Source organism: Dipteris shenzhenensis, chromosome 32, assembly GCF_047967505.1.
Source record: "Dipteris shenzhenensis isolate YYH24624 ecotype China chromosome 32, Dip_SZ_1.0, whole genome shotgun sequence".
Taxonomy (NCBI): Eukaryota; Viridiplantae; Streptophyta; class Polypodiopsida; order Gleicheniales; family Dipteridaceae; genus Dipteris; species Dipteris shenzhenensis.
In genome coordinates this window covers 26694527-26710115 of record NC_141627.1, presented here as the reverse complement: position 1 = coordinate 26710115, position 15589 = coordinate 26694527, and the positions used below count along the sequence as shown (strand labels likewise).

At 38.2% G+C, this 15589-nt stretch overlaps 1 protein-coding gene across 1 annotated transcript; it reads right to left on the bottom strand.

The window, feature by feature from the left end:
• Positions 1-13653: 13653 nt before the first annotated feature.
• LOC147880528 (uncharacterized) lies at positions 13654-15120 on the bottom strand. The gene is made up of 2 exons (XM_087371315.1): positions 14899-15120; positions 13654-14361 (listed from the first exon to the last, which is right to left on the bottom strand). The coding sequence occupies exon 2, from the start codon at positions 14359-14361 to the stop codon at positions 14017-14019; it is 345 nt and encodes a 114-aa protein (XP_087227441.1). The 5' UTR covers positions 14899-15120; the 3' UTR covers positions 13654-14016.
• Positions 15121-15589: the final 469 nt, after the last annotated feature.

Sequence of the window (15589 nt, the reverse complement as noted above, 5' to 3'; positions counted from 1 at the left end):
CATCAAAGGGATGGTCTTTACATCAGATGGATGTAAAGAATGCCTTCTTGCATGTTGATTTGCAAGAAGAGGTCTTTATGGAGCAGCCACCAGGTTATGTTCATGCTATTCATCTTGAGTTTGTTTGCAGGTTGAAGAAAGCCTTGTATGGCTTGAAGCAAGCACCTAGAGCATGGTCTGACAAGATAGGACAGTATCTTGTCACTATTGGCTTTCAGATTTTCAAGGCAAATTTCTCACTTTATGTGAGAAAAATAGAGAAAGGTATTATGCTCCTTGTCATTTATGTCGATGATTTGATCATCACAGGTTATAGTGATGAAGATATCCTTCATGTGAAAATGCTATTGAAGCAAAAGTTTGAGATGAAGGATTTGGGAGAGCTGCGTTATTTCTTGGGCATTGAGGTGATTAGATCACCAAGTGGGATACGACTCTTGCAGAGGCAGTATGGATTGGACATGTTGTCCAAATATGGGATGACAGGCTGTAAGCCTATTTCAGTTCCTTTGGAGGAGAATGTGAAGCTGAGCGCAGATGCAGGTGAGCTTCTGGAAGACCCTACTATGTACAGACGCATAGTAGGAAGTTTGATTTATATGACTATTACCAGGCCAAATTTGAGCTATGATGTTGGATTGGTAAGTCAATTTACGCAGGCTCCAAGGAAACCGCATTTGGATGCAGCTAGATGCATACTCAGGTATGTGAAGTCCACATTGCAGTATGGACTATTTTATGAGGGTGGGGTTCAGATACAGTTGCATGGATACACTGATGCTGATTGGGCTGGTAGTATTTTTGATAGATGATGTACCAGTGGATATGTGTTCTCTTTTGGGAGTGCTGCAGTCACTTGGAGTAGCAAGAAACAGCCTACAGCTGCCAAGTGTCGAGCACAGAGACTGAGTACAGGGGTGCAGCAATGGCTACATGTGAGGTAGCTTGGTTGCATAAGCTACTTTATGATATGCATCAGTCTACAAATGGGCCAGTTGTCATTTATTGTGACAACATGAGCAGTATACACTTGGCAAATAACCTAGTCTATCATGCTAGAACAAAGCACATTGAGATGCATTATCACTATGTGTGGGAGAAGGTTTTACTAGGTCTTATTGATCTAGTTTATGTCATCACAGAGGATCAGGTAGTTGACATATTCACGAAGGCATTCGGTGCAGAGAAGATGCGCAAGTTCAGAGACCTGCTTGTTGTGCAGGAATTGGGATTGAGCTCAAGGGGAAGTGTTGGGATATCGAGCTCCACTCGTGATATGCCAGGGTGACCGTTGTGCATTTATGTCACTGACTTGTTAGCTGTAGATGCGGTTGGTACACTGCCCATGAATAATAGCTGGATGACAGCTATCCTTATGTACTCTAGTTCGTGACTCAGTTAGTATGCCACCTTAGTTAGCTGAGTTTGGTTTGAGACCCACATATAGGGTTCTTCTATTTCTTTGTACTAGAGTTCTTTTGGCTTTCACAACTTAGAAGAGGAAAACTGTTTTCAGCCTCCACCTTTGTGTGTATTCCCCCATTGTGTATGTGAGAAAGCCGCAAGTGAGACTCCTTCCTTCTCTCCCATTATCTTCACAATGCTTGGAGCCAAATGAGGGAGATTATATCATTGAGGACACACATTAGGATATATTCTTGATATCAGAGATGAAGGGATGGAGGAAATGATGGATATAATCTTTAGAGGGATGATCGAGAATGTACATGCCATGTCTGAGTTTGAGGCCATGATGAGGGATTTGAAATTAAACCCCTTGTATGAGGGCACACCTAGATCAAAACGACATGCTTGCCATTCAATCCTAATTTGTAAGAAACTTATGGGTGGTCAGAAACCAATGTCTTATATTTGCTGAGGTAGGTTTAGGGTGTGGATTTTAGGAGTTGGGGTTGACGGTTTAGAATTATTTAGGGATTGGTCAATCATCACCATCATGTTACTGAGGTAAGTTTAGAGTTTGGAGTTTGGAGTTTAGAGGTAAGTTTAGAGTTTAGGAGTTGGAATTGATAGTTTAGGGTTTAGGGCTTTATTAATCATTATCAACATTGTGTGAGAGATAGGACTCTCGAAAAGATATGTACAAAACCAAATACCATGCCTCCAAAAAGAGACAAAGAAAAGAAGATGTTAATGAGTGTTGGCATAGACTAAAATACTATCCATATTTTTTGTAGGAATTGCATACTCTTTTGACATGAGTACGAGACTCTGTTAGCTGTCTAGATTGTAGGGATCTTCATTACAAACATGACATAGGGATAACCATCCTAGTAAAGGTGTTGTGACACTTTTTGATTTTTAATAGGATCCAACATATGTTTAGGTGTAAGACCATAGAATAATTGATGACATGGCATGCTATACATCATTTCACCATGATAGTTTGATATTCCTATTACTCATGATTGTAACATATGGAAACACATAAAGAACTCATAGAACATATGGCTAGACTTTGTAGAACTTGCTCTTGGGCTTGCCATGGATGCTAGTATGAATCCTTTTAGACTATGCTCAACATATTGGTCAACATGCCACAGTAGTTTTGGTGAAATATGTCAACATCTCTCCATGGTTGACCATAACAAAAAGTACACCTTATTCTTGCTCTTCTTATCCTAGGAAAATACAAGGCAAAGGATATGGCGATGTACATGGTAGTGCTCAACTTGATAAAGGAGCTCCAAGCCCTATGGAGAGGGGCATGTGTTTTTGAAAGCTCCAAGGTAAGGCCATGATGTTTTGATCAAGGGAACCTTGATGTGGACCATGCATGAATTGCCTAGATTTGGAGAGCTCTCAAGTGTGAGACTCCTCCTGCTCCACCATCTTTTTTGACAGAATGTCTTATTTTAGTTTTAGAAAAAAATGTAAGTACCTAAAATCATTGAAAATAAGTGATTAAAATAGCCTCTTCTATAGTAGTGTAATATGTGATAGAAGGTAGAGTAAGGCAATCTAAATAATGTACATGGCATATTGAAACTTTTTCAGAATGGTATCTTATCAAGAGGATGGAGTAGAGGATAAAGGTTAAGGATTAAGGTCCACTAATTGTGCTTCTAGTGTTTTGTTTTTCTAAAAAGCAATAACTTTTTATTCATAGTACAAAGTTATATTTTTATCCAAACAAAAAAGAGTTAGTCTAGCTTTTATTATCATAAAGAATTTTCCACTCATAATATACACAAAATTTTCAAAACATTTAAATAGAGAAGAACATGAAAAAATCTTTTGGATTCCAAACAATAGCAAGAGGTTTGCTTGTAATTATACATTTATATATGTTTGCAAGAAAAAAAGTGCTCAATTAGTCCTTGTACAAAAGACTCTAATGCTTGAGACGATGATACTACTAATGGACTTTGCAATGATTGAAATTTCCTTTACAATTATTGAATTCCGACTGACGCTTGAGACAATGGGTACTACCCCATGGCCTCCATAACTATTGAATTCCACCTTCATAATGATTAAAGTACAAATGGTCGATCCTGACTTTTGATCCTAGACTTAAGCCCATTGTAATATCCAATTTGATCGTCAAGTTATTTACCTGGTGCCTCACCACCCACCGCTTGGGTGCCATTTGAATTAACTCTCATTTGACCACTACCATCCCTCGTCTTTATCATTGCTTGAATGGTTTTGGAAGAAAACTCGAAATGATGGGTTTGTTGTGCTTGTTGCTTTACCCAATCCTTCAACCACTCGCTTGCTTTATCATAATATCACATGATTGACTTTAATACGAAGGTATTATCATGGTAATTCTTTATTTTTGTTGTCTCCTTGTACTTCCTCTTTAGCAAGCATCCTTAAAACCTTTGTACATGAAAAACACTTTGGTCCGGTATTCTTATTTTTCCTTCAATTGAATATTGATTCATGTGCTTCTTGATTTTCTTTGTCCTTGATTTCCAAGACACTTTGATTATTTCTATGGGTTTCTCTGAAACTTGTTCATGGTTTGGGACCCTACCTTGTTGTATACAATTAGTATAAAGTGTGTTCTTATCCATACTCTTCTTCTTGCCTCTTAGATCTCGTAGCTCCTCCATGATCATCCCTACTCACATCCACTACTTTGCAACCCCTAACTTGCACATTCTCATTTTCATAATTTGATGGCTGAATTGCAACAAAAAAGTTGACTTCTACATCCACTTCAGGCATGAACTCTCTTTTTCTACCAGATGGTTCGCAGAATGGATGTGGAAGTAGCAATTTGAACTCATTTCCAATGTCCAGATCTCGGAACAATTTGTTTCTAACATTTGACCAAAACAAAGTGCATTCTTCCTCGACATTCTTGTTTTGCATTTTCTCAAGATATTCTATCAATTTGCGTGTCTTTTCAATTACCAATCCATTGTGTTATCGCCAAGAAGGGTATCTCACCATCATTTCCTATTTATACTCAATCAACTATTTCAAGCCATCTATTTCACATTGAGATTTATCAGTGGATTATAGGAGCCCATTGTGGACTCGGGGGGTGCACTACTAAGAAACCCTAGGTATCACGTGCATTCAAGGGGTATTTTAAAAATCCCTCAACTAAAAATTTTCCCCCAATAAAATCACCTCTCTTCACTTATTAACTAACAGATTTTTTTCTAAACAACCCCTCCTATTATTGTAATCCAGTTAAATTTTTTCCAAAAGTGGAGTTAAAATACCCCTCCTTTTGAATGCGTGTGGTACACTAAAATTTTGGGAGGTGAACTCCCCCAGATTTTGGATGCATTTCCTTGCTTGAAATTTAAGTTAAGAGACTGTAAGGATCTTTAAGTTTCCATTTTATATCAAGAGAATAGTATTCCCACTTAGTAGTTTTTCATCCTTTATAAAAAGTGAAAGTAATCTAGATTGCTATGACCTTTCAAAGAATCCCACTGTATCAAGAGAATAGTATTCTCATGGCATTACTAGTTTTTCATCCTTAAAAAAAAGTGAAAGTAATCTAGATTACTATGACCTTTCAAAGAATCATCACCTTTCTATAGAAAAGGTCAAATATAGTTCCTCCAATCATACATTCTTTGATGCTTGGAGCATATTGTACTTTCCTTATGGCTATTAATTTTCTTCCCACATCTCCTTCTCAAGTTATTACTGTCTCCACATCCTTGTGTTTCAATTCTCTTAAGACCATGCTAAAACCTTGATCGAAACCCTCATGTGTATATCCAACATATAGAAGTCACAAACCAATCTCTTTGAAGATTCGATGAGCAACTAGCATCAAGAAAAATGAGAACATGAATACATACTTATTCTCTTGAACTAGAAATTATTTACCAGTATCCTCAAAACTGGTGGTAGGTGATCTTTTGCTGCATAGACACTATGAGTTACCTACATAATGAGTGTTATAACTTGATTTCTATCATGCAGATGCAAGGAATCAATCCATATGTCTACAAAAGACTTAAATCCATGCACTAACTCTCCACAAACCTGTATCTTTAATAACTCTTTTAATTGTAGCTTAGGTGGAGTGGTAAAAAATCAAGGCAATGTTGTTGTATTCTAATCCATAACATATGTATTTGTCTAGATGTGAAATAGCTTGCTCATTCGAAAATGCATAATTTTCTATCACATGCTGAACAGGTCCATGATGATACTGCCACTTTCTTTTGTATAATTATCTTCCTGTGGATAGGTGCACTGTCAATTGCTCACTTTAAATCATCACATACATTTCACTTTGACATGATTTCATTCTTTGGGATTTTAACATGTTTAAAGTCCTTCTACCAAAGAGTATACAAAGTATGACAAGAAGCCATGTGATGCCCATATGCCCTCTTTGTTCGAAGTTTATCGCCAATAGAATCAAATAATTCTTTTTTCTTCAAGCCCATTGGAAGGTTCTTCTCAGTGACCTTTTCATTGTTACAAAGTTTGGTAGATAAATGGGGTTTAGGTAAATCATTTTTCTCTATTGAATTCTTTCAAATTTGTTTCTACCATTATAGTTGTGCTTCTTGTTTTGGACCTTCTTGTCTTATCATGAATGCTAAATTTTACTCCTTCTTTAGCCTTACTAACTTGATCTCAATGGTATTTCAAGCCGTAGTTGTCCATTCCTAGGCTACATTGGCATCCAAATCAACAGCACAGGTTGGCGATCAAGTGGCAGCCCAAGGAAGCACTAGGTTTGATGGGTCCCACAACCCCACCCCATGCCATGCAAACCTCCTCACAACCCAAAAAGCCGGCTCGTATATGAGAAGGGTGTCAATCAAGGCCTTACATCCCAAGACCACCTGCTCACATTATTGTATATGGGAATAAAGTCCCCAAAGTACACAAGTCACCTAGTGCTCATTGCCACCCCAATGCATATTTTGTGACACTCACGCATGACACATGGTGAAAAATAAGGAAAAATGCACATCCAACAATGCGAATGATATTCGATGGGTATGATACTTTGCATGGGCCTTGAAGTGTATAAGATTAACACCAATTCAAAGTACTTGACACTTATGCATGGTGCATGGTGAGAACCAAGGAAATATGCATGTCCATGGATGATTTTTTCATGTTAGTCTTGTTAAGAAGAAAAACTTTTATATTGGTGTTGAAAGTTTATTTTCCCTTTTTACAAAAATGTTGGAAATATTCGTCATGAAATTTGGTATTGGGATTGATTCTTTTTTCAACATGATGTATTTGAGTATTAAACGTTGTTCATTGTTTAGTTTTCTTAAGTTAATGTAGTATTCATTGTTTGGTGTGTTAAGTTATAAGTCAATAATGATGTGTTATGTACTTGGTTCTGCTTCTTTTGTTTGGGCATGTCCATTCTAGTGTCATATTTTTTCATGTTTTGAAGTTTAGACTGGCTACTTGATGATGTAGAAGAATTAGAAGTGGTTCGTGAATTTGTAGGGAATTTTAAAATAAGTTAATTGTATTTTTCTTTGTTTTGGTTTATTATATGTTTGTTTTCATTGTATTTGTCATGCCATGTAGGAGTGTCTTCATTAAGTGAGGGTTCTACATCATGATATGGAAGGAACAAAGTACATAGTTGTCTGTAGTAGTTTTCTGCATCATGGGCTTTGCTATAATTGTTAAATCGAATAATTTTGGCTTTTCTTCTTTGTTTTTCTTTTTCTGCTGAAACTATATATTCACTTCCAAAAGTTGCCAAGCAAAGTCATGAAGAGTGCTTGCATGTTTTAAATATTTGTTGATAATGTTGTAAAAAAAGATGCTTATACTCTCTGGATGAAGTACTTGAAGTTGTTCTTGATGTTTTAAGAGTAATGTTCTTAAATGTGTAGCTATTAATATTTTTGGATACAGACCAAGGTTCTAGCCATCCAGAGCTGGCTACGTCTTTTGTTATGCAAGCTATGCATTAGGAGCAGGACTCAATAATGTAGACTCCTTGAAAGGTTACAGTTACAAGAAGTTCTTGCACTATAGAGGAAAAATAAATGTTGAAGAGGAGGATTTTGAAGTATAGAAGAGAATCAAGAGCGATCAGCTCTTTCTTTATAAACACAAGTTTGTAACTTTTTTGTAATGACAAGATTTGCAAAGTATTTTATTATGTTTCAAAATGTATTTCCAATACTTTTTTGTTCATAAACAAAATTTAGTGCAAAACTAAATCCAAAATCTTCCTTCATGCCTTCATGAGGATTTCCATGCTGCATGACGTGCTAGTCCTGTGCTAGCTTTCCATTGTGTTAACCTTCTCTTTTTTGCCTCCTTTCTTGCAGCCCTTGCTAAATTGCTGGGGTACGAGCCCTTTCCATGGTTAATTTTTTACCAAAATTACATCTATTAAACCAATTAAACATTTCTTTCACATAATTTGAAGGAATCTTTCTTCCTCCATGCCTTGTGTTTTTAAAATATACTCCCCTGATTTCTCCATGCCTTGAATGCTCCACATTTCAAGAGAACCGTACTCATTCATGAAATATGCACCATGGGCATACAATATGTGCTACAAAAGTATTGAGAAAGTCAACAAATAATAATCAATCATTTTAAAAATTGAACAAAAGAAATTGTATATCTTTACAATCATGTACTAATGAGTAATGTTAGTTTCACCCCAAGTATCCACCATGGCCTTTGTGAAATTTTACAGCATTTCTTGAATTGTTTTTTTAATCCTCTATAGTTGTCCTACTTTTGCTCATTATTTTGACAAGTACTCATGGAAACCTATTGTGCGACTTCATAATCCATGCCAGAGCACTTTTTGTCAATAGAAATTTGCACATTACCACCATGGCATCCAATTGAGTTGACTAGCTCTTCTATTTTCCAAAGAGCTACATGATGTCTTTCTTTGCCTGGCATTGTAAAAGCATATTCAATGTGGCACTTGAGAAAACGACCGAAGACATGCATGAATGCATGCAAAGTACAAAAGTGATCATTTTTTGGATTGAAAGGAATAATAGGATTCCATTCCGGGTCTTTCAAATGCCTGTTTGGTTTAGCAAGCATACTGACATACATAAGACCACCAACCCAATTGTCAATGTCACCATTTACTAGGTCTTCATCATCAACATGATTCTCTAGCATCCTCTTTTTGCTTGCCTTTTCTTTCCTATCCTTGACCATTCTCATGCAAAGTGGACAAGGATTTAGACTGTTAACACCCTCTTGATAGCCAAGCATGCATTTTATTGTCCTCAAGTCATCTCCCGAATTCCAGTCGACTATATAAGAGCCCTTACCCTCTACTTCTAATTTTTTGTCCCACAATCTATGCTTTCATGACATTGGTAATCCATGGTATCCTATCAAACACCCAAGTTAGCACCTCATACGTCTCCTTTGGTACCTCAAATGCCCCAAGCCACCATATCTCCCATTCAGACTGAACACTAAAAGAGGGAAATTTTAGCTCAGACTGTGGAAGTGAACTCTTTGCATATACCATTGCCTCATTCATGAGTGTGATACTCATTCTCTCTAATCTTTTTCCTTCACAATCTAAGACTCATCCAATTTTATCACAAAACTTACCTTGTCACCTTGCATGGAAGATAGAAGTATGTAAGTCTTGTTACTCTTGAAAAATTTCTAGTAAGCAGTCTAGTATACAACATAATTTAAAAATTACTTACATTGTTTAGGCAGTCTATAAAATAAGATGATAGTCTTTTGAACCTGTTGTAGATCAACAAATATACTGTTGAACTCATTGTACATATACATACTATTCCCATTTTTGCCTCGCTTTCTTCCCCAAGCTTCAATGGTTAATGTATCATTGATGCAATAGAATTCTCCAATTTTACGTCGCACATCATCATTGCATATCATCTTTGCTAATCTTAGCCTTCATTGGACTGAAAAATGCAAGTTTGTTGATGCCCTGTTTGCGAAGTGTATCTTTTAGCAATTGGTAGAGAACATGATGTCCTTTGGTGCTTATACCCACTTATTCATCACATGCATTCTATACTTCCTCAATGCTTAGAAGATTAGTAATGTCATTTAGTATCTCATCTGTGAGTACATTGTCATATTTTCTTGTAATGTGGGTCTCGAATGAGGGAAAGAATGTCACGCTTCCTCACACAAGTACACAATATATCCCCAAAGTCTTGAGGACCCGGATTATCACCACATGCTTCTCTCAAAAAGTTCCTATCACAAAAAATGAAGATTCATTACAACAATCAATAACAATTCAATCAAAATATACCATAACCTTTTATAGCAACCAAACCTTGTTGCATGGAGGGTTGCATGGATCCTTCGTTTGCAAGCACCACCACCAGCTGTGAGTTCCTAAATGTTACTGGTTGGCATTTTCCACTCTCTTGCTCCAAAGGGGATGCACTTCATTCGAGAGATTGTGTCGTCTAGCTCCACAACGTATGCCTCTTTCTCCTTGTCTCATTTCTCCAACTCCAAGATATTGTTTTGTGCATCTTGTAGTGCTTGTTGCATACCACTAAAATTAAAATGTAGGCCTTTTCTGTGTGCATGGAGAAATTGGACTATACTTTACATTACTTATGCTTAGTCTTTTATAGTAACCGAGCAGGCCATTGTCACCCTCTCCAACGAACTGAATAAATGATGGAATATTAGTAAAGAGAGGAGGACAAGTTGAGGAAGGATCCTTCGGATATAAGTAACCACCATCAACCCAAAGATCCACATTAGTCCAACACTGTTACCTTTGTGCGTCCTTCTCTTCTGCACCCAAGCATTCATTTTTTATACTGGTACATATTCATTCAATCTGCAAATGTGCAAGTCCATCTTCCATGATCTTGTTGAGTCAATAATGTTTGTTACTTCTCTGAGTGCCATTCAAAAAATAGAGGAGACTATTTTGCTCGGGTGGGCCACTCATCATATGTAACCCTATCATGTGAGTTCAACAGAAGGATATTTTTTATTTCTAAAATTTACAGAAATAAATATATATAAGGGACTATTTAAAATAGTTTTGGAAAAAATTTACAAATTTGTATAGAAAAGGGGTACATTTTATCAATGAAAATTTTACAGATAAGGGATTTTAAATACAGGCCTTGAATGCACGTGATATAGAGGGTTTATGCACAGTGACCCCCCCGAGCTATTTTGACAATTTAGGAGTACAAATGAAACAATGTTGTATTCCTAATGGGAGATGCGAGCATGGTGAACAGAAAGATCTTGAGAGAAAATGAAAGAGAGAATCTTGATGCACTATCTTCCTATATTCGCAATGGGAGAGGTGAGCATGGTGAGCAGAGAGATCTTGAGAGAGCGCGAGTACTCACTAACATGTTGTATTCACAACGGGAGAGACGAGATTAGTAAACAGACATCTTGATAGCAGAAGAGAGAATCTTGATGCACTATCTTCCTGTATTCGCAATGGGATAGGAAATCTTGGTGAACGGAGAAGAGATGAGGAGAGTTTTTTTTAGAAATTATAATGAAATCGAAACAATGGCGGGAATTTCGCAATGGGAGAGAAGAGCTTGGTGAAGTATAGAGAGGAGATCTTGAGAGAAAATGGGAGATATCAAATCTTTGTATATTGTGAGAATGTTAATGCTGACACTGGTTTTAATAGCAAGAAAGAGAATGCTAAGAATAAATTTGAGCTCTCAAGTTGTGGGGACCCCCTTGTTTAAGGCCCATAGGTGGGCCTCTTTATGAGCTTTGTCAGACTAATCCTATGATAATTAGTCTAAATTCCATGAAATTAGGGATCCTTACAAGGCCCTTTTTATGCTCAAATGGTTCCTAATGCAATTGAGTATCATAGCTATTTTGAAATCATAATCCATTGGAGTACATGTGCAACAATTTTACCTAAATAGTTATAAGCCCTATTTGATTACTAGGTAAAATATATCCATAGAGTATGTGGATGGATTCGAATGACTAATCATGGCATGTCAATGAAGAGACTAAAAAGCCTAACTAACGACACACAAGAATTGGGTGGAATTAAAAACAGACACCATTGTGTTGATAGAGATAATATGAAGAGATAGTGCACATATAAAAAAGGGGAAATGTAGATATGATAATCAACCAACTAGTTTGTTAAGGAGTAATTCCAACAATAATATTGGATTAGTTGGATGGTGCAATAGAGGTGAAACATGGATATTGTAGTTGATTGCCTAATTTCCATACCCCTAAAGACATGAAGGAGAGGCAAATACCTCTTACAAGGTGCTAGCTAAAGACCTTGCCATTAGGACTAGGTCAGTGGTTGACGTTGAACAAAATGGCTTCAACAAATGTAGGCACAGCTAAAGTGTATTATATTTGGATTTGATTTGGATAAATTCTTTAATAGAATCCGTTGGAATTAGATACAAGATTCTTAAACCTAAGGGAGGTTTAAGGTTGACTGAAGTTGGAGTTCACAATGTCATTGTGCTCAACAACAAATGGGGGTCTTCTTGATATGAGCATAGTCAACCACTTTTTGTTTATAGTTTTTTTTTGGATTGACTTCCCTTAATAAAGCCAATAATTTATTATTAGGGGAAAAAATGCCAATGAGACCTTGTCCAAATATATGTTGACTTGAAGGTCTAAATTAAGAGGAATGACTAGAATCTATACAAAAAAATAACAGCTTAAAGACTGATTATATTTGAGATGTAATAGTATTATACAACACAAGACATTAGCACACGGAGGCACAAACATTTTATTAAGGAACTTGTATGATAAGTGAAAATTGCCACCTCTATAAGTAGCCTTCTGCTGCATCCAACTTACCAAACATAGAGGAAGCAATCAAAGTGATAGGTGTAGTATTAATGCCACAAATGAGTGCTTTAAATAGAGCATGAGATGGTAGGTGCCACAAATGAGGAAGCAATCGAAGTGATAGGTGTAGTATTAATGCCACAAATGAGTGCTTTAAATAGAACATGAGATGGTAGGTGTGCAATGAGATGTGGAAAGTAATGACTAAAGCTTCCCAAAGGTCAAGAGTGAGAAAATGATGAGCACTTTTTGTGATAGTACTTCCAATGCTAGGAACACCAAAACTAGATTTGAGTCAAAGATTTAATTAATGTGATCCATCATTAGGTCCATGGAACGATAATGTTTGGTCATATTCTCGTCATATTAGACCATCTTGTCATAAGGCAATGCCACATTTGTGTAAACAACTTCCTCGTTGGGCTGTGGAGTAAATCAATTGCCATAGATTCTTGCTTATGTATGTAGAAATATGTCAGTTCTTCCATAGTAACGAATATTGATTAGTAGGGTCAAATAGCTCTTATTTATGAACTCCAATATGTAGATTTGTTTGATTTTCGAAGTAAGTTCTGTTCAAGAAGTATAGGGATAAAAGTACCATAAGCATAGCCTCTTAGCAAGTCCAAATTACAATTTCTTCTTCTATTTATTCGTATCTTACATTCATCATATTTATGCACATCTTTCTAATCTCAAGCTTAAGATGTAATAATTGAAAAATAAAATAGTATGTAAATAACTTGGAAAGCAAAATAACAAGGCATAATCAATGCCTAAAAATGAGAAATAGCTATTCAAAATTTCCTATTCCCAATGACCAATTTACATATGCCTGTGTCTCTATTAATTCAAAAAATATGGGGGAAACACCAATTTAGAACTAAAAGTTTAAGGGAGTGGTAACTTTGAAAAAAACCATTTGACACTAGAATCTAGAACATAGTGGTCTAGCATTTTGAGAGCTATCCTAGAGCTGTTTATTCGAGTATGTCTCCCTACTCACAGAAAAATTAGTTTCAGTTGAAGCACTATTAAAGTAAGGTATAGGATAGTCTACAAAAATATGATAACGTCTTGTGACTTACAGACTATGCTTTGGAAAACACTACAACGTGAATGGGAATGATATACTAAGGACAAACGAAAAACGCTCAAAGTTATTATTATCATTTCTCGAGAAGGAAATCGTTGCAATCCCATTTACAACGACTCGCGGTTCTGTGTGCTATGTGAAACCACCATCAGAAGATGCTGGAACTTCAGAAGACTGGATAATCCACGAACCGCTTGATTTGCCATATCTACACTATGGTCAAATTCAAACCGGAGGAGACAAGCCAGTCCATACCATGGCACATAGATCGACAATAGAACGAAGAGCTTCGGGCGAACTTGCTGGAAGATAAAAGCTAATAAGAATTTTGCAGAGAAGGTAGGTGACAACATTGATGTGCAAGAAGTCTTATGGTTTACTTCATCCTCCTCCTCCTGCCGTATGAGCTAAAAAGACAAATTCTGAAGAAAACCTTCATTCCACATTCCGATACAAACTGACCTGAGTACGTTGATATAAGCTGCAGCTTACCAATTTGATTGATAAAAATCACCATGCTTCGGTTCCCAAAACTGGACTCTATCGGAGACAGAAGATCGAGCTAGCCCAATAATTCCTGCGGCCCGTCTCGACTCTCGGATTTGAAAAACAATTTGGGAGGTGGTATGTGCACCTTCGAAGGGCCCATGATCGGTAGTTCATGACTGTGCTGCACGTCTAGGCTCGCTTTTGCGTCTACTTGACTCCCTCTTGGTCACAGGCTCGGGCTTGGGCTTGGGAGGTTCATCATCGGAACTGCCTTTCACGTTTTCTTGGTCCTTCTCTGCACCGGCCGATGAACCTTCGGTCTGTTTGCTCCCGTCATGCCCAGTCGTCTTGGGGTTCTGGGCATCTGGAGTATCCTGCCCCTCTGCTTTCACCTCTTCATGGACGACCTTCCGAGGCCTGCCTCGCTTCCTTTGTGGTGGAGCGACGTCTGTATAGCTTCGTCCAGGAACCTCCTCAACTGCAGCTGGAAGCAGCCTCTTTTTGGATTTGCCCATCTACACGTCATCCATGGAGTGTAATAAGAAAAGGTCCCAAATCTATCGTCAGTCGTCAATGCAAACTCTTTGCTGCAAAATCCAAAGGGTTGTGCACCGCGTTACCCAAGCGGCCTCTACTATATTGCTCTCCAGCCACTACACTCCCATATCTTAACACCCAAAATGCCAAGATGAACCTCGTCCGTGTGCTAGAAAAGAGATGTTATCCATTGAATGAGCTTCTAGCTCACCAAGGCAAGCCAGTTTCAGCCACTTGCCTTTTCCTCTGTCGATCCTATAACTTACGGAGCACTACTACAGTGACACGAATGAGAGTGAGGTCATCGCATGCCATTTCTCAGGAGAACCATGGCCGGGATTCTCCGGCTCGAATAGATGAAGGCAATCGAACGTCTTTCCAAGGGCAGCAAATGAACGATCTCAAAGGCGTGTACTTCCGGATCTCTCGCACAGGAGTTTGAGAACCGCCCACGTAAACAGATCGGAAGCTACTAATCGGAGTAGAGTCCAGAGCTGACGGAAAGCCTATCTTACCTTGCAGACGTCGAGACTGTTCGTTCCTCCAACCTTGCAGGCAGATATATTAGAGGGGTTCGACGGTATTGGGCAGGTAAAGGGTGCTCAAAATGTATGGCTATAAATAAAAAGAGAACGGGAGGAGAGAAAATCTAGGAAGGGGTGATGAGATGATGGGTACGCGGAACAAACAGAAGCGACGGACTGATCTGAGGATGGGTAAGAGAAGGGAGAGTCGAGGAAACGCTGGATAGAAGAGGAATGAGCAAGCACATTGCAATGTGTAGGCTGTACGTAATCGACAAACTGTTCATCGAGAGAGAGGGATTATTGCAAAAGTAGCTACAGGTTTACTGCTAAGGTAGCGGCCTGCTTTTCTTTCGTTACTGTTTGAGAGCATCTCTTATCTCTTATATCTCTTACGGCGAAGTATCCCGTACGTGAGAGGAGGGAGGCTCGCGGGAGGTCCGGTGAGAGGAGGGAGGCTCGCGGGAGGTCCGGAAGGGGTGGAGAGATTAATTAGAGATATAAAAGATGGCGACCACGCAGAGAAGGCTCGGGGATATGGTCGCTCGCGGGAGGTTCGGGGATATGGCGACCACGCAGCGAGGGTTGGCAGAGGCAGTGTCTGGCAGAGGCAGCAGACTGCCAGACATTGCGCGGACCAGAGTGGGGGCAGATTAGTCAGTGGCAGAGGCTGGAGTAAATG